This window comes from Pinus tabuliformis, chromosome Q (assembly GCF_031772625.1).
Source record: "Pinus tabuliformis cultivar Carrire ecotype Pingquan chromosome Q, CPIR1, whole genome shotgun sequence".
NCBI classification, from domain to species: Eukaryota; Viridiplantae; Streptophyta; class Pinopsida; order Pinales; family Pinaceae; genus Pinus; species Pinus tabuliformis.
Window position 1 is genome coordinate 41778955 of NC_142296.1, and position 19907 is coordinate 41798861.

A 19907-nucleotide genomic window follows, 5' to 3' on the forward strand; every position below is an offset into this window, starting at 1 on the left:
AATGACTGGAATGCATTTTACATTGTCAGGTATTGCTGATATGAGAAGAAATCGAGTCACGGTACTCATTGCTAGAGAAAAGAGATATTCAAACCTATTGTGAGAGTTCAACTTTGGCTCTACCAAAAAGGGAAGTGAAAAGACTGCTGAAATCTCTGGAGGAATCCATTTTTCAATGTGTTTTTCTTTTGCTAAAAAAAACAGAGGCTTATAAACTTGTGCTTGCATTCTCTTGTAGTTTGGCGGTTTCACTCTTGGAGTGCATTTGATGAATCTTTTACTAAGCCATATCCTCATCAATTGTTATTTGTTATAAATAATAGCATTACAGAGTGTTGCTCTCGCTTGAGGAATGATAGTGAAGAAGCTTCATAGAATTACTCATTTACTTTCGTTTCCACGTAATTATTTGAAATCTCACTTAATTTGGATTGCAGATTTTTATAGGGAATTTGGAGTATTGACTTTCAAAAACTTTCCTTCGTGTTGAATGTTTTGGGTCTAGAAGATTTGCAGATAAAATAGATTGAGCAAAGACATGCAAGGCAATGGCAATTAAAGTGTTTTTGGTTAGAAGTCTGAAGAGAAAAAAAAATACTCACTCCTTGTTCATTTTTCCCATCCCATTACTCTTAAATAAATGCAGAAACCTTATGAAAATTGCAGCAATGGAGAGCATTCTTTACATTCTAAATCTTAACACATTGCTTTAGAGGCATTCTCATTTATTGTGGGAATTTTATAAGTTCCTTGAATATGAATTGAATTAATGGAAAGAATGGGATTTACATTGGAGTGTAGATTTTTGGAAATAAGCCTCTAGTATAGAATATGAAAATAAATCTTTCTTACGAAGACCATGACAAGAGCTAATTGTTGGTTTTCATCGCTCATAAGAAGAGGACAACTCATCTATAGATTCAGATCTCTAGATTAACATCTATAAAATCCTCATGCATTTGCATCATTTAACAATTGAATCCATGGAAATACCTTTGCAAATGGCTATCCAAGCTATCACTACTGTAAATGGTAAGGGATTCAAGTACCCTCACTTGAGTTGCATCTCATTTCTCTCCAATAAAATGTTCACTATAATACTGCATCTTAGTGGAATTGCAATAACAATTCCCTCGGAAATGTGCTTAGCTAATGGTCTTCCACCACCAGTTTATGGCCATGCTCTCCACGTGACCCTAGAGCATAGCAGCCTTTACAGTAAATACAGTTTGTCATACCGCAGGAAGCTACAAAACACGATGCAACATATGCTGTTGTGTTTTTTGCTGCAGTAAGTTATGTGCTTCCCACTGAAGAGTATTTGTGGATTTCGTTGGTGCTTGAGATGCTACTCTTGTATTAGTGCCGGTGAAACATTGAAGTTGCAGAAACAATGAGTGGTTGGAATTGCAGAGGCTATTTAAGGATCAACCTTTCAGATTTCTTGATGCCACCACTACTCATACCTAAGTTGCATGAACGTGAAAGCATGTAGTAGTCTTGAAAAATGGGACCACTTGGAAACCTAAGTTTCACGAAACGGGGAAACGGGTACGAGTTTCCGAAACGGGCATGGGTACGAAACGCGACCTCCCCATATTTTGGAAACGGGGATACGCAATATATATATATATATATATATATATATATATATATTAGAATTTATTACATTTAAACATTATGATTAAATTTACATCACATTTACTCATGAATGATCACATAATGAAAATAAAAATATTGGAATATTCAAAAGAAACCTTTATTATATATCCAAATCTCAAAATCAGCCTTTATTATATATATGAAATCTCCTGCTCACTGTTGAAAACGCCCTAGCTGAAACCACTGCTCTCTTCCTCTCCTCTCCTTCGCTAAAATCGCTAGTATCCAAGAGAAACGACTTGCTCAATTGTGTGATGAGAGAATGTGGTGAAGGTCACTTTTATAACTTGAGAGAGGCATCTAGAAGCAACTAGAAGCCACTTTAGTCGCCCAATAAAAAAATAGAAAACAAAATAATGAAAAAAAACATAAGAAAAAGTCAATTTGCATGAGGAAACTCCGCCGTACGGCCTAGAAACTCGTTTTCGGCTATACTAGCCACGTTTCCTCCTCAAGAAATGGGCCAGTATGGCGGGAAACGAGTTTTCGGGCCATACGGTATGGGTTTCCCCGTTTCCGTTTCGTTTCCGTACGGAAACGGAACCTAGACCCACATTTCCTGCAACTTAGTTGGAAACAAGACTCCAAAAAAAAGGAAAGAAAAGAGAGAGACCTTCACATCCCATTCCCAGTATGGTACATTGGGAATTGGCTCTTCACAATAACTACCTCTCCTTATTAGGGTGATAAGGTAGGGGAGGGAGGGAATGGGACCACTTGGAAATGAGACTCCAAAAAAAAAGGAAAGAAAAGAGAGAGACCTTTAGCTCCCATTCTGTTAATTTTAGGCAACAATGGTATGCTCTATGCTTTAGAGCAATTTTACTTCAATTTCTTTATGAGCCCAATATCAATTTCATTTTAGCAATAACATAAACATGTAAGTAAAATGTTGATAGAACATAAACATAAACAGTCGAAGACAAGCCAAGACAAGAAGACACAAGGTGTGGCACCAGCGAGGGACAAACCCCAATCTAGGGAAACCCTTGATCAAATCTTCTTTTAGTCTTCAATAGTTTAGCAGAGAGAGATAATACAATTTACAAATTCTAATAATTTATAGTAGTAGCAAAAGAGCACTAACCAAAAAAGTTAATGATGGTCAACAGGGCAAATTTCTTCCTCAATTCAGCTCGGTCAAACCCAGTCAACTTCGACTTCCAACAGCAAGTCTAATAAGCCCAAAACAGTCTGAAAAAATCTAGTCAAAACTGGTCACCACAAGTCAACCCTGCGGCCAGCCCTATTACAGTCAACATTGGTCAAACAGGAGGTCAGATTGCCTCAGTTCTTGTGCCCATATCTGCGGCCTGCTAGGACAAAATTCCTCCACCCAAAATCGCACCAAAAACAGGTCAACGCAATCAAAACAACCTTTTGCAAATTCGGTCAACACTGGTCAATGGCTAGAACAAAAAAGTACAGTCCTTCACACATGTGGAGAGCTGCCCAGAAATCCATACCCAATCATGTGAGGAGAGAGAGATATGTGAGAAGTGAAGTATGTCCAAATGAGAATGAGGCATCATGTATTTATAGGCTAATGTTGAGGATGAATAGATGTGACTGTTGCGCTTCTAAGCCTACATGAGTTTGTTGGCCGACCTTGACAATTTGTCCATAATCAAAATAAATTCATAACTTCAACTTTACATGTCAGAATCAGACGATATTTAGATCAATCCTACACCTCTCCAAGAGAGGAATCTAATAAAAATATCAGCTGTCATAAATAAGATGACCCATGTGGATTTTGGCCCTAGTTGCCAATTTTAACACTCTCTCAACTAGGGAGAACTCCACCTGCTAATCTATCTGCCAATCTGTACTATCCCTGCCATCCATGCACTGCTCTGTCGAACTATGAAGAAGAAGAAGTGATCGAGAATGTATCATACCATTCTCTACTGACCCGATGTCAGCCCCAATCAAAAGAGATTGTCTCATACCACTCTTACTGGCCCGAAGTCTGTTCCAATCAAAAGAGAGTGTCTCATACCACTCTTATTGACCCGAAGTCAGTTCCCATTGATCTGAGATCAATATCGGACATCCTAGCATAGGGAGTACAGTAGTACACGATGCATCTATCGATAGTACTATGGTCCCTATCCTCATTTCCCTACTCATTACCTAGATGAGAGGTACTTCCCATGAGTCCCAGACTGCACGGGTAGGCTGTCTTGGCAGGAGAAGGATGAACCACTCGTCCTGCCCACATGTCGCCAAGGGGTATCATAGAGGAAGGATGAACCACTCACCCTATGGTTGCTCATTGCTCCAAGAAGTACCCCAAGCCCCTTGGAGCTCCCAGAGCTCAATGTCCATCTCATACAAGACCCTCATAAGACGGTCTCTCCACGACTCCAAGTCGTTCTCGGAAGGCCAAGAATTTGAACTTCCCCAAAGGCTTTGTCAGAACATCGGCGACCTACTCATCAGTTGCAATGTGATGGAGCCTTATTGCTCCTCGTTGTACCATATCCCGAATAAAGTGGTACCTAATATCTATATGCTTGGAGCGATCATGAAACACGAGATTCTCTGATAATCGGATCCCACTCTGGTTGTTGCAGAGGATCATGGTGGTATCCAGCACAAGTCCACACAGCGCACTGAAGAGCTTCCTCAACCAGACAGCTTCACAGGAGGCCATACTAGTAGCTATGTATTCGGCCTAGACGGTGCTCAAGGCAACCGATTTCTGCTTCCTAATCGTCCAGGATATTGAAGTAGAATCCAAAGAAAAATAACATCCAAAAGTGCTCTTGCAATCCACCACACTGCCAGCCGAAATAGCATCAGAATAACCATGCAACCTCACATTTCCGGCAGTGTATCTCAGTCCATGAGTGATTGTGCCCCGAAGATATCTCAGAAGATTCTTGGCAGCAATCCAATGTATGTGATGAGGCTCAACCATCTATTTGCTCAATGTGTTAACTGCAAAACATGTATCCGGACAGGAGTTCACCAAGAACATCAGTGCTCCTATGAGTTGACGATACACAGAGGCATTTCCCAATTTAGGTCTAGCAGCACCACCACATAACTTCTTAAGGTTAAGTTTCATCGGAGTAGTCACAGGCTTGCATTCCACCATCCCAAATCTTTCAAATATCTTCACAACATATTTTCCTTGAGAGGAAAATTTCACCTAGATTTTGCCAGACCTCCAACCCTAGGAAATACTGCATCGGTCCAAGGTCCTTCATCTAAAATTCAGAAGCCAACTCCCTCTTACATTTGTGAATGAGAGGGTTTGCACCTGTCAGAAAAAGGTCGTCCACATAAAGTACCAAAATGGGAGGTTTATCATTTTCAACCTTAAAGTAAGGTTCAAATCGGTTTTACTTCTAGTGAATCCCAGTTTCGTCAAATAGTTATCGATCCTCTCATACCAAGCCCGGGGTGCTTGCTTTAATCCACGGAGAGCTTTCTTCAACCTGCATACATGAGATTCCCGATCATGAACTTCAAACCCTCGGGTTGTTCCACATAGACTTCCTCTTTGATTGAACCATGCAAGAAGGCAGTCTTGACATCCATTTTATGTAGGTTCCATCCTTGCGAGGCAACAAGGGCTATGATTGAGCGATGGTTGTGTATCAGGCAACAGGTGAAAATATCTCATCTTAATCTACACCTTCCTTTTGAGAGAAGCCTCAAGCAACAAAGCGAGCCTTGAACTTTTCTGCACTTCCATCAGCTCCATGCTTGATTTTGTAGAGCCACTTAGAAGTGACAACCAATTTGTCCTAGGGTCTAGGAGCCACATCCCAGACATCATTCTTCATGATTAACTCGTATTCTTCATTCATAGCATCCTTCCATACTTGTTGCTTCATGGCTTCTTCAAATGATGAAGGCTCATTTTGAATGATAGTGCTCATGGCGGTCAAATATCCTTGGTACCTGTTCGGCTTCTTGCTTTCACGGAAAGTCCCCCTATGTGCAATGTGCCTCTCAGCATCTTCGAGAGTCTCCCTAAGCCATCAGGGTCTCCTCTTGGAGGAGGAAGGCTCATGAGGGAGTGGATCAATAGGATCCACAGGTTCATCAACATCAGGCATCATTTCGTCCTCTTTTTCACCCTGATTTCCTGTGTCAGCTTCTTTGTCCTTCCTTAGGATAGGAAGGTTATTGATCTTCCTAAGGGCCATATCTTCGTCGAAGGTGACATCATGACTTATCTCAAATTCCTTTTGACCAACCACATAAATTCTATATCCCTTAAAATTTTCACTAAAGCCCACAAAGGTTCCTTTCTTCCCAAATGCACCCAATTTGCTTCTTTTCTCTTTCGGCACATGAAAATATTCGGGGCTTCCAAAAATTCTAAAATGAGAGACATCGGGTCTTTTACCAGTGAACATTTCTTCAGGAGTCTTGGAGTCCAATGCTTGATGAGGGCATCGGTTATGAACATACACGGCGGTATTTGCAGCTTCACCCCATAGAAACTTTGGAAGGCCCTGATCATGAAGCATGGTACAGACAACTTCTACAATACAACGATTCTTCCTTTCAGCCACACCATTCTGCTCAGGAGTGTATGGCGTTGTAGTCTCCCTCTTAATGCCATCTTCTCTCCAATAATCTTGGAATTCATTGGATTCATACTCATTCCCATTACCAGTCCTCAATATCTGGGTTTTCTTCCCGGATTGGTTTTCGATCAAGGCTTTGAAATGTCGGAACCAGGTGAACACTTCATCCTTCTCCTTCAAGAACTAAATCTAGGTCTTGCGAGAATAATCATCCACAAAGGTGAGATAATATAAGTATCCTCCCAAGGAGTTTACGGGCATCACACCAGATATGTCAGAGTGGATCAATTGCAATATGTTTGTGGTCTTGATATTACTTGAGGGGAATGGTCCCCTTGTAAGTTTCTTTTGACACATCCCGGACATACACCTTCATGCTTTGCTTTGAACTCGGGCATACCTGTCACCATCTATGTCACGCCCCTATCCTGGCAGTAGTCTTTCAACTGCACATAGGTGCGACACCACTACACTTTTTCTTTTCACCAATACTAGAGTGTATGGACCATGCCTAAATCCAACACTTAACCAATTTTCCAATTCTTCAAGTGTTAACATTCATACAGCGGAAAAACATTCATCTTCAATTAACATTTACATCATCTTCATTTATCAATATGCACAGCGGAAATACTTTCTTTTAATGGGAGGGGAAACTCCTAGATTAGAGTCTACCCAATAATAATAATTCAGTCTTTTACAATTTTATTTACAAGTACAGCCTTTTCCAAGAAGCCCCAAATTTCACCTTAGCAATTTTGCCAATTTTTTAGCAACTCAGCCTGCTCGTGTCGGGTCGCCCTCCGTTCAGCAGCGCCCACCTGTTCGTCGTTCAGGGTTGCCCACATCCGTCGTGTCATGCATCTTGTCACCAAGCAAAGGCGCCCACCCCACCGGTTTGGGTCGCTCTCCACAGCTCGTTGAACCAGGAACTGTTCGCAACTCTTCGCAACCTCTGCAGCTCGTCCATACCATCGCCCTCCGTAGCTCATCGCCGGGCAGAGGCGCCCACCCCGCCGGGTCGGGTCGCCATCCGCAACTCGTCGCAACTCTGTGCCCTCTGCAAACTTTCCGCAGCTCGGCGCCCTCCGCAGACTTTCCATAGCTCGTCACACCGCAGACCTTCCGCAACTCGCTTCTATTTCTTCTCGGCTCGGTACTACGGCCCTCGGTCCGCCTACACCTCGCCCTTGCTCTTTTTCTCTTCCTCTTGCTCGCCCAAGTATTGCTTTGCTCACTTGAACTTGCTTGGGTTCAATGGCCCCTTTCTCCAACTCGCCATCTCCAATATATAGGTGTTCTCCATGAGTTAAGGTGGCAGGCCGACCACAAAAATTGCCCATGAAAAATACCAAACAACATGTCGGCCAACCAACTCGCTCGTTTCCGCATGTCGGCCCACCCAAGGATTCCGCCATCATCCGTTGGCCCAACTCGTCGGTTTTTAGACACCTCTTATAAATCGTTGTAAGTGTGCCCATACTTAGTCGATTTTCCCAATCTCGGTTTTTCGAATCTCCAAGTAACTCATCGCATCGTCGCACAACTCGTCATCGCTCACTTGTCAGGGCGCGTTTAACCGAACGCACCCGCTCGTCGTCACAAACTCGACTCGTCACACATAACCAAAGTTTGTTTCCCACCGTAACACGTCGCACCTGTGAGCGCGCCTCAGCTCGTGGTTGTGACATATTCCCCCACTTTAAATGGTTGTCGTCCTCGACAACTCCATCATACGACTTCACAAAGTGTCCCTAGCTCCAGCATCTGCAAAATGTCCATGTTGCGCACCTCTGCTCTGTCATCGCATAAACCATCAAAGCTCATGACTCCATGAATAGGAAACTCTCCTCAATCCATGATCATCAACCACATCTGTTGCAATCTCCACATGCTAACCCACCATGAAAGGTTACTCCCTCCAACTTAAGCTACATGCTATCACTGCAACATATATCGTGTCAACCCCATCATGTATCGTCATCATGTGAACTGATGCCATGATACTCCAACCCAACTCAAACATATCTCAGTAAAAACCCCGACATATCTTTCAGACATAGCTCAGTACATTGTTATAGCTCCCCATGACTCGAACTAGTAGAGTGATCAGTCCAACCATCACACTCAAATCATGAAAATGCACCTCCTCATGCCATTATCAGTCGGTTCTCTCAGCGTCTCATCACAACATCAACTTCATCAAGAATCCATGCCATCTCCATCAAAATGTAAGTAAGCCATGCCTAGGTCCATGAAGTAGTCCCTATCTCGTCAGACTCGTCTGTAACATGTTGTCCATGATGTTGGTGTCGATGTGCTGCATATCAATCAGTCGCATCTATCCAAACATCAGCGTCCCTATATGTGTGAGGTCCATCCCTCAAAATGAAGAGCTCCTCCCATCAAACTAACTCTCAATGTACCATATCCAAGTCCATGAAGCAACCTCCATCACATCTGCGATATGCTATCCATCAAACCTATCAAAGGGGACAAGCATACACCTGTCTCATCATCCATGTGTTGTCCATGGTCATAAACCAATCAGCCACTATCTATATCAAAGTGGTTAAGTCTCATCAGATCAGCCCATGCCCAAGTGCTGCCACCAAGGCATCATCATCGCTGCAACTCCATCAACTCCAAAGTGTCTTGTCTCGATCATCTCCATCAAGTCACTCCCTCTGAACACACCCCATAAATGTGCCCAAGAGTATGCATCCCACTCTACATTAAAATCAGGTACACCACTGACCTCAGCTCCTCAATGGATCAGATACTCCAAGACCACCATAACATGAAGTCTCCAACGGTTGCAACAATCTCAAGTCATCATGAGCTCCATGAATCATCTCCATCCAACATCTCGGCAAGCATGCATGTCTCGGTCTCAAATGCCACTGCAAGATGCCTCTACACTCCATGTGGTAGGAATATCTCATATTCTGCTCACAAATCCAACCTGTCCATGGCCTTGTTGTACAAAAGTGCACAACATCCCCATCAACTCATAAGTAAAATGTCTCCATGTTGCATCAGCAAGTCCATCCACACAACATCCCCGCCTTGGCACTCCTCATTGGATTCCCATAAGTGACATCTCTATATAAGTGCACCTACATAATGTCCCTGCATAATGTCTGCCATGCTCCATCTATCCAACACGATGTCCATGACTCAAGTTGCCCATGTTGTCTAACTAAGTAGACTTATCACAACATCCATCATCTCATCCTAGTCCTCAAACAAGTTTAGTGCCCTCGGTCACTCAAACCACATATAACATCATATCATATCATATCACAGGTTCTTTTCATCATCGCTGCCTCCCCCACTAAAGGTCCACCAAGACAGCCTCTTGGTCATAGCCATGAAGAAGTCCACCCAAGTATCATATCATCATAACTTTGGTGTGCCCTCTCTCTAATCTGTCCATGAGTCATGTCGGGCACTTAGCCAATTCTCCATATGGCTAAAGCACGACCCATCCCCCACAATGATCATCATGTTCCTCCCTTGTCATGAGCATTTTCATCCCCTGCCATGAGGTTGCAACCTGCCCCAACAAGCTCTGCAACAATCAATGTTCCTTACTTCTCCGCACAAGGTCTCATCGGAGACATCCATGGTAAGGTTGTTCATCACATCAGCAAACTTTCTTTGCCCTTCCCTGCATATGGCCCATCCTCCAAAATCTCCAATGAAACACAAGTAATAATAGGAATACTTACTTCATCATGAGGCTCCTCCATGTGAGTGCCTTCATCCGTTAATGTCTGCAATATGTATGATCCTGGTTCAACTTGAGCAATTGGAAGTGCCTCAAGTTCTTCCTCCATCGTTGTCACATCTGCAACATCTTCATACATCACGACTTCTTCTTCTTCATCGCTATCTGTAGCTACATCCTGCTCCATTGCCCAACCAAGTCTAAGAAGTTCCTCTTCAGCATTCCTTTCCAAGACCTCAAGTTCATCTTGAATCCGTGGGTTCTCTTCTTTCATAAGCCTCAACCAGTATAAGGTAAGCAAGAGCCTCCCTTGGCATTCTTCCCAACTTGCCATGTCCTATCGTTCAACTTGGCCCAAGCACACTGCTTCACTACCTGCTTCCAAAATTTGGGGGGGTCACATTTCATACCTGTGCCCGTTTCGGAAATTCGTACCTGTTTCCCCGTTTCGTGCAACTTAGCTTTGCTCACTTGAACTTGCTTGAGTTTGATGGCCCCTTTCTCCAACTCGCCATCTCCAATATATAGGCGTTCTACATGATTTAGGGTGGGTCGGCCTGCCCAGGCCAGCCACACAAATTGCCCATGAAAAATACCAAACAACACGTCAGCCAACCAACTCGCCCATTTCCGCACGTCGGCCCGCCTAGGGCATCCACCACCATCTGTCGGCCCAACTCGTTAGTTTTTCGACACCTCTTATAACTCATTTCATGTGCGCCCATACTTAGTCAATTTTCCCAATCTCGGTTTTTCGACTCTCCAAGTAACTCATCGCACCATGCACAACTTGTCGTCGCACACTTGCCGAGGCGCGTTTAACCGAACGCAACCACTTGTCTTCGTAAACTCGACTCGTCGCACATAACCGAAGTTTCTCTCCCATTGTCACCCGTCGCGCATGTGAGTGCACCTCAACTCGTGGTCGTGACAATCTGTCTCACATCGGGTAGGGCCTTATAATGAAGATGGACGAACCTCCGGTGCCATAGTTCAGATTGTAGAGATGTGTCGCAAGACATGGCTCCCAATGGACTTCCTCCAACTTGATACAAAGTTTCAACCCTGAACCTAAGAGTAAAAGCATCCTTGAAATTTATTTTCCAAACATGTACCTTTCCATCAATAAAAGCCACCTTGAATCCTTTATCTTCCATTGCTGAAATGGACACCGAGTTCTTCTTGAGATCGGGTACATATAGTACTTCTTGCAAATGAATAGTGTTACCTTGATTCAATTGAAGGGTAACATTCCCTACTCCCTTCACGAGATAGGTGGTATCGTCTCCAAGGATGATCTCCAGGTTTGTCTCCTTTTCTATCAGATTAGAGAGGGCTTCCTTGTATCTGGTGAAGTGCCTTGAGGCACCACTATCAATCAGCCAATTTCCCAAAGTATCCGGAGGAGAGGCAGTCAAGAGCGTCGATATAAGATAGTACTCTTTTTGCTTATTGTTAACAACATTGGATTCATCATACCTGGAGTTCCTTGATTTCTTAAAGGGTCGACCATTTCCTTGATGTCGCGCATTCCTTTTTCCTTTGCCATTGGACCTGCCATTCCTTTGATCTTTGTTTTTATTGTTGAAGTTGGCCCTGGAGTTGTTATGATAGTCATCATCTCGAGGTGTATCCCTTTTATTAGGACAAGTCATCATCTCAAGGTGTATCCCTTTTATTAGGACACTCCCTTGCATAGTGGCCAAACTTATTGCAAACAAAGCACTTGCCGTCCCTTCCTTCCTCCCTTAGGTCCAGGCTTTCCATGGAGATGACCTTTAGACCCTACATTATTCCTCCTTTTGGCATGAGCGGAGAATGCAGTGGGGTTGTTTCTATTAGAAGGCATTTCTTTCTCCATCATTCTTGTTTCTTCTTGAATGCATCTCGACATCAATTCTTCAAACCCTGGAATTCGACTATTGATGATTATAGTGGTTCTAAATACATACCACTCAGGTGGGAGTCCTCCAAGGGTGGTGAGAGTAAGTTCCCTGTCAGGAATGACTTCTCCAATCGAGAATAAATCATTCTTGATCTCAGTGATCCTCAAGAAATAGGATTGAATGTATATCCTTCAACTTATTCTTGAGAAAGAGAATTTGATTAGCATTACTAACCTTGAACATGCTGACCAACCTATCGTATATCTCCTTGGAGGTCTTCAATTCGAAGATATAGGCCACTAGATGCTTGTCACTGGAATCCCTGATAATCTTCTTCGCTTTGACTTCAGCCTTATTGTACTTGGTCTTCGCAGCAGTTGGTGCATTTGAAGGAGGCTCAGGGGTTTTACTCTGCACATAATCCATCACTTCCTTCTCTTCCAAGGTCAACTCAAGAGACATCTTCCATCCATGATAGTCAAATTTATCATGGAGCTTGTCTTTAGCCGGGAAGTAGGATGAGGAACCCATTGAGTCAACTCCGATACCATGTTAATTTTAGGCAACAATGGTATGTTCTATGCTTTAGAGCAATTTTACTTCAATTTCTTTATGAGCCCAATATCAATTTCAGTTTAGCAATCACATAAACATGTAAGTAAAATGCTGATAAAACATAAACATAAACAGTAGAAGACAAGCCAAGACAAGAAGACACAAGATGTGGCACCAACCAAGGACAAACCCCAATGTGGGGAACCCTTGATTAAATCTTCTTTCAGTCTTCAATAGTTCAGCAAAGAGGGAGTACAATTTACAAATTTTGATAATTTATAGCAGTAGCGAAAGAGCCCTAACCAGAAAAGTCAACGCTGGTCAATAGGGCAGATTTCTTCCTCAATTCAGCTCGGTCAAACCCAATCAACTTCGGCCTCCAACAACAAGTCGAATAAGCCCAAAACACTCCGAAAAGGTCTAGTCAAAACTGGTCAACAAAAGTCAAGTCTGCGGCTAGCCCTAGTACAGTCAACGTTGGTCAAACAGGAGGTCAGATTGGCTCGGTTCTTGTGCCCAAATCTGCGTCCTACTAGGACATAATTTCTCCACCCAGAATCACACCAAAACAGGTCAACGCTTGGTTAACACAATGAAAACAGCGTTCTGCAAATTCGATCAATGCTAGTCAATGGTTGGAACAGAAAAGTACAATCCTTCTTCGCATGTGTGGAGCGCTGCCCAGAAATCCATACCCAATCATGTGAGGAGAGAGAGATGTGTGAGAAGTGAAGTATGTCCAAATGAGGATGAGGCATCATGTATTTATAGGCTAACATTGAGGATGAATAGACATCACTGTTGGGCTTCTGAGCCTACATGAATTGGCTGGCCGACCTTGACAATTTGTCCATAATCAAAATAAATTCATAACTTCATTTGTACATGTCAGAATCAGATGATCTTTAGATCAATCCTACACCTCTCCGAGAGAGGAATCTAAGAAAAATATCAATTGTCATAAATAAGATGACCCGTGGGGAGTTTGGCCTTGGCTTCCAATTTTAACACATTTTGAGTGTGGTACATTGGGAATTGGCTCTTCATAGTAACCACCTCTCCTTATTAGGGTGATATGGTGGGGGAGGTGGGGGGGAGTGAGAGCATCTTGTGGAAGAGAAGGTTGAGTAGGCCTTAAACCTTTGATGGTCGAAAGGGTGTCTGGATGGTGGCTTAGCAAGAGGGCCGAGAGGGCTAGAAGGGGGTCGAGAGGACCAAAAAATCCCATCGAGAGCGGAGAGGGTTGAACGAGCCAACTAGGGTAGAGGATCAGGAGCAAGAGGCTCCTAAGTTTGAGTATGAAACAATAGCACTAACAACAGGGGCCTAGCCTATAGATCTGGAGGAGTAGCAAGATGTTCCTTCAAGCTCTTCCAGGAAGAGGTCGAGATGGGTCCGAGGAGAAGACACACCATACAACAACACTAGCCTCAAGAGGAGTGTTGTGATACACTAGTGCTCAGTTCTGAGAAAAGAGGACAGAGCAACAAAGGAGACCTATGTGAGTAATATTGCAAATTTGTTGTTGTGTCGAGACCGAGGAAAGAGCACAGAGTAGCAAAGGAGATCTTGATGACTAAAATTGCAAGCTTTTTGTTGTGTTGAGTCTGAGGAAATAGAACAAAGCAGCAAAGGAGATCCATGTAAGCCAGATCGAGGATGGATCTAAGGCTTGATTCGCTAGATCAGATCCAGGGTAATTGTTGTAAATGTAATTTCCTCGAGGGGCATTATCCCAATAAGGGAGCCCAAGTAGGTTTTGGGAAAAAACTAATGAAGAATTATTGATTGGGAAAGACTTGTGTGTAATATGCTTATTGTGCATGATTTAACTGTTGGTTTAATAAGTTTTGTTCTGCATAATTTGTTTTTGGTTAGACACATCAGTGTGTTTCAGTTCATTAGTTGTGTAAAGTTAATATGAAGTTGTTACCAGATCTGGTGTGTGTGTGTGCGCATTGAATCTAGTGCCCACAAAATTCTAACATGGTGTCAGAGCATGGTTTTTGAGAAAGGCAGTTGGATATGAGATTCACACAGGTGATAGCTCTGAGAAGGAGCTATTGGAACTATTGCAAGTAGCAACAATGCTTTGAATACCCATGCCAGGAGAGTTGGCTAAGTATGGCACATTACTTGTATGGGCCGTAAAGGCCAGGATCAACAAGCCTAGTGCCACAGAGCAATGCGAAGGATGGTGCCGCAGGTAGAGAATTGTGTTTGGCATGATCGAGTAGTTGCAGGATGCAATGGCCAGTAGGAGTCGGGGGAAAAGAATTTGTGGTGACAAGCACAAGCTAGAAAATCTTGTAACAACCAAGAGGGCCACTTGCAAAGGTCGTACAAAATGTACAAAGGATTGCCAACAAGATTGGCGGAGGTGATCCCTCAAAGGGAGAGAAAGAGACCATACCAGTCGAGGGGTTTGGAAGCAATGCTAGATAGACCTAGCACTGGGAGCTACAACATGGAGAATGAGGCTTCGGACATTGCACAAGAACCAAAGGGTAAGCCAGTTCTAGGTGGTTCTTCCAAAAATACCTTCCTCACTTAAAGACCGAGTGCTAGATTTTGTATCTCAGAAAGATACTTCAGAGGGTTGAGATAGCCATTGGAGATCCAAGTGAGAAACTTTAAGTGAAGGTGAAGTAAAGACCTTGAGCATTGAGAAGGCCTGTAATCTGGATTGAGAGGGAGTGAGAAGGCTCAGGAGGGAGTTAGTCTTCAAAGAGAGTCAATAGGCTTACAGGGAGTCAATAGCTCATAGGAAGACATCCTTCAGGTTCAGGAAATCATGGTGCAAGATGGCCATGCAGGATGCTCAAAAGTAGGAATCTTCTAAGAGTAGGGTGTCTATGAAGAAGAGCCCTTGTCATACAACGAGAATTGCCTTTGTGTCATATGGAGTAGTTATGGTAGCAATCAAGGGTGGAAATGTGTTCTAGGTTTGACGGCAAAGCCACTTCGAGGTGGTGTTGTGAGAATAAATCACTTGCTAAGAGGGAGTGTTGATGTTTTGGGTAGCATCAGAGTATTCTCTCGTGTGGTGTAAGTGGGCTAAGTGATGGGGCTATGGTATTACCCATAGTATTTGAATGACCCATGGTATTATGACCCATGGCAGTACACCCTTTCGAGAAGTATAAGTACAAGGGTGAGTGATTCATTCTCATCATTGTGTGGCTTGGTGAGAGAGCTATTCTCACAGATCGTGTAGGCCTCAGACCTTTAAGGACCAAGAGGGCTCATGGAAGGTGGCCAAGCAATTCTTGTGAAGGAGAAGGCCAAGTAGAGTAGGCCTTAAACCTTTGAGGGTCGAGAGGGCTTGTGGAAGGTGGTCGACAACAGAGTGATTCTCTCAAGAGGAGAAGGTCGAGTAGGCCTCAAACCTTTAGGGGTTGAGAGGGCTTATGGAAGGTAGTCGACAAGAGAGCACCTTGTGGAGGAGAAGGCCGAGTAGGCCTCAAAAATTTGAGGGCCAAGAGGGCCTATGGGAAGTTGTCGACAAGAGAGCATCTTGTGGAGGAGAAGGCCGAGTAGGCCTCAGACCTTTGAGGGCCTGTTGAAGGTGGCTTGGAAAGAGAGACAAGAGAGCCAAAAGGGTCAAGAGGGCCAGAAGGGCCGAGAGGACCAAAAGGGCCCAACAAACTGAGCAAGGTTGAGATGGCCAAGCAAGCCAACAAGGGTGCATGATCAATAGCAAGAGGCTCCTAAGGTTGAATATGGACTAGCAACACTAAGAGCAGGGACATGGCCTGTAGATCTGAAGGAGCAAGATGTTCTTTCGAGCTCTACCAAGAGGAGGCTGAGATGGGTCCAACGAGAAGACACACCATACATCAGAACTAGCCTCATGAGGAGGAGTTTGATATTCCACTGTAACAGGCCCGAGGAAAGGGCACTGAGCTACAAAGGAGATCTGCATAAGTAATATTGCAAGTTTGTTGTGCAGTTGTTGTGCCAGGTCTAAGGAAAGCGCACAGTGTAGCAAAGGAGATATGCATGCGTAATATTGCAGATTTGTTGTTGTGCCGAGTCTGAGGAAAGAGCACAGACCAGCAAAGGAGATCCCGATAAGCCAGAAAGAGGATGGATCTAGGGCCTGATCCGCTGGATCAGATCCATGGTAACTGTTGTATATCTAATTTCTTCGAGGGCCATCATCCCAGTAAGGGAGTTAGAGTAGGTTCTGAGAAGAATTTAATGAAGAACTATTAATTGGGTAGAACTTGTGTGTAATATGTTTATTGTGCATGATCTAATTGGTAGTTTTATAAGTTTCATTCTGCATAATTTGTTTTTGGTTAGACACATCAATGTGTTTCAGTTCATTAGCTATGTAAATTTAATAGGAAGTTGTTGTTGGATTGTGTGTGTGCAATGAGTCTAGTGCCCACAAAATTATAACGAATGCAATCTCGGGATCGAAAGGTTTAGCAAGACGATGCGTTATCAAATTAAAGAGATTAGGCAACAAGACATTGCACTATTAAAGTAAAAAGATTAGCAAGACAATGCGGTATTGTAACATGCTAGTGTTATGTACATTCAACACTACAACACATTATAATTTGAAGACTCTTGAAATTCCCATATTTAACAAATTTTGAGCATTTTATTGTCTCAAGCAACTAGATATTTGCAACTATGAAAAAGTCAAATAACATTCTAAACCATGCAGAAAATGACCCAACCAATAACATGTATACTTACGATGGCAGGTCATAAAGGCGCACACTGTTATCATTGTAAGAACAAAGCAAAATAGGTTTGTCTTGTTCATCGTTCATTTTACTCAATGCAAGAACACCCTGCGCAAAAGGAAACCAAGAAAAATTAATTCACTTATAAACCTTGTGCATTATCTAGTGACTGGATAGGACATGAATGTTAAAACATGTCAGTTCAATTCAGAAAATCTATGCAGCTAAGAATCCAATAAAGTACATAGAATTTTCATATGGCTCTCCAGATCCATACTATATCTCCTCCAAGCATGAATCCATAGAGAATTTGATATGCTTTCCAAGCACAAACTATAAGCTCTCAACCTAATTATTTAGGTTTTAAAAATGTCAAGAAATCCCGAAAGGGAACTATGAAAAAATTTCTTTCGTTCTTGTATGTAGTTTCTGATTCACAAAGGTCTTTCCCTAGGTATCTAAGCTACGACGATCAATAAATCATAAAATTAAATAGTTGCAACAAACTAGAACAAGTATAATAAAACTATTTAAGAAATTATCTGTAAGCTACTTTGCGCTGAAAAAAAAAATGAAAAAAAAAGGCAACACCATCCCATTGAATTGTTACCCATCTATGATTTCAAATCCTAAGGCTACCTTGGAAGCACAGAGCAATGTAGCTTCGTTGATAATTCATAGGTAGAGGACAAACAACTTTAAGAAAGAGACAATATTGCATTGCAGCTTAGTAAACATGTTTTTGCACAAGTTAACATCTAATTAGAAAATGCATACAAAAATTGTAGACAATAAGGATATAGATAACATACATGTTCTTCAATATGAGTGTAAACCACTTCAAGGGCTCCAGTTGATGCAGCAGCCCAGACCTGGATTTTAATGAGGTAAAAACCTCCAATGAGCTTTGTACACCTTCATATTTCCAGATAGATGTAATGATATATATCAAGAAACTTTCCTCACCTTCACTGTGCCGTCTAAAGAGCACGACAAGAGAAATTGGTCCCAACAAAGAAGAGACATCACAACTGATGTGTGATCTTTCAAAGTCTGTATACATTCAAAAGTTCTCAAGTCCCAAACCTGTGAATTTGTTTAGACAATGTCAAATATAAAATCATCATACAATGTCAAATATAAAATTAAATCATCTAAATCTAAGATGTACTTTTCTTGAATTGCAAGTTCATGGAAAACATTGATATTTATTAGGAGTATTGCTATATCCAAATTGAACTAGTTTTAAGGAAAACAACAAATTCTCTTGATTTGTAAACAAATAAAAGTATTTGCAAAAAAGAAAGAAACTTACTGTTATTGTGTGGTCCATAGAAGCAGAGTACAATCTATCTTTCTCTGAGACTAATGAGATAACAGGCAACATATGACCTGTGAGGAACGCTGCAGGGTCAAATGTATTGGTTGCAGAATTAAACTTCCATGCCAGAATAGTGCCATCCTGTGGTATGGAAAGTAAAAAGACAAATCATCAGGGCTATATAATTCAATAAAATAATTACCTATATTTAATTTGATAGAGCAAAACTAATGACACGTGATTACAGAAAGGCAAGGCGGGAGTTTCCTTACATGTGTTCCAGCGAAAATCGTTTGATTAGCGATTGCCAGGGCATGGACTTGTCCCTTAGGGCCGTCTAATAATAACTCTGTCAAGTTGACAGTATTCAAAACCTGCAAAGTAGATACACTTTGTTAACTTACGGAATTCATTCTGTTTAAATCAATTATGAGGCTAAGGCTAAGCGTGTTAAATTACCTTGACAGCATTACAAAGGCCGACAAAAAGCCATGAACCTTCACTCAGAAGACATCCAACTTTGCTGTCGCTGCCCAAGGGGATATCCGTGCCCTGTTTAAGAAAGAAGATGGTAAGCTTTCATAAATAGATTAGAAGAGAGGAGAGAGAGGAGAGGAGAATTTTAGTGTATGTAAAAGCTTAAAGTACCTGCCCTGTATGGCAGTCCCAGGCTATAAGCTTGTTATCTTGGCCAACAGAACAGAGTTTGGCAGATCCTGAATGCGAAAGAAAAGTGATTCCTCGAATAGGCTGCGGGAAGGAGTTCAATTATCAAACGGATATGCATACAAATCAAGGATACCCAGAAAAAATTTAACGCTCACCTAAACTTTACCAAACTAAGAAACAGAGCAAATAATAAGGAAACACGCTGATAAAGTGATTATGCAGAGCGAGCAAGCAACTAAATCAAGAATATGCAAAGCAAGAAACAACCAAACCAAAAGCATGCAAAGCAAATAAGGAAACTAATAAACAACCTAAGCATACCTTGTTATCGTGGCCAACCAACTTAGTCAAGAAAGTGACATTGGAACCTTCAATAACATGGGAGTGCAGATATTTGCAGTCGTCGCTTGCGTACTTGCAATTGCCTGCAAGCCAATAGCGGCATGCTTTATCCTTTTTCTGAATCTGTCCTCTCCTGCATCTGCTATTATTCCTTCTGTCCATGTTTTCTTCACATCTCTTTGGAGCTACAACCCTTTTGGAGGTGTGGCTGTAGGAGTAGGAGGTTGAGGTTTTATTATTTCCTCCTGCTGGTTCTGGTTTGTCTGAGATGATATCCATGTCGATATCCATCGCTACAGATTTCTCAGAGAGGATACCCATGTCAATCTCCATCGCTACGGGTTTCTTTGAGATGATTTCTCTATTATTATGCAGTCAATTCACTCTGCTATTATGCAGCCAATTCACACTTTGTTTCTTTGAGATGATTTCTCTGTTGTTATTATGCAGCAAATTCACTTTCTGTTCTTCTTCAATCGTTTG

The 19907-nt window shown here is 42.3% G+C and overlaps 1 protein-coding gene across 1 annotated transcript; it reads right to left on the minus strand.

Moving 5' to 3' along the window:
- Positions 1-17098: 17098 nt before the first annotated feature.
- Positions 17099-19757, minus strand: LOC149218189 (zinc finger CCCH domain-containing protein 17-like). Its single transcript, XM_089386501.1, has 8 exons — positions 19404-19757; positions 19062-19163; positions 18873-18965; positions 18686-18787; positions 18408-18554; positions 18059-18178; positions 17905-17964; positions 17099-17200 (listed from the first exon to the last, which is right to left on the minus strand). The coding sequence occupies exons 1-8, from the start codon at positions 19755-19757 to the stop codon at positions 17099-17101; spliced, it is 1080 nt and encodes a 359-aa protein (XP_089242627.1).
- Positions 19758-19907: the final 150 nt, after the last annotated feature.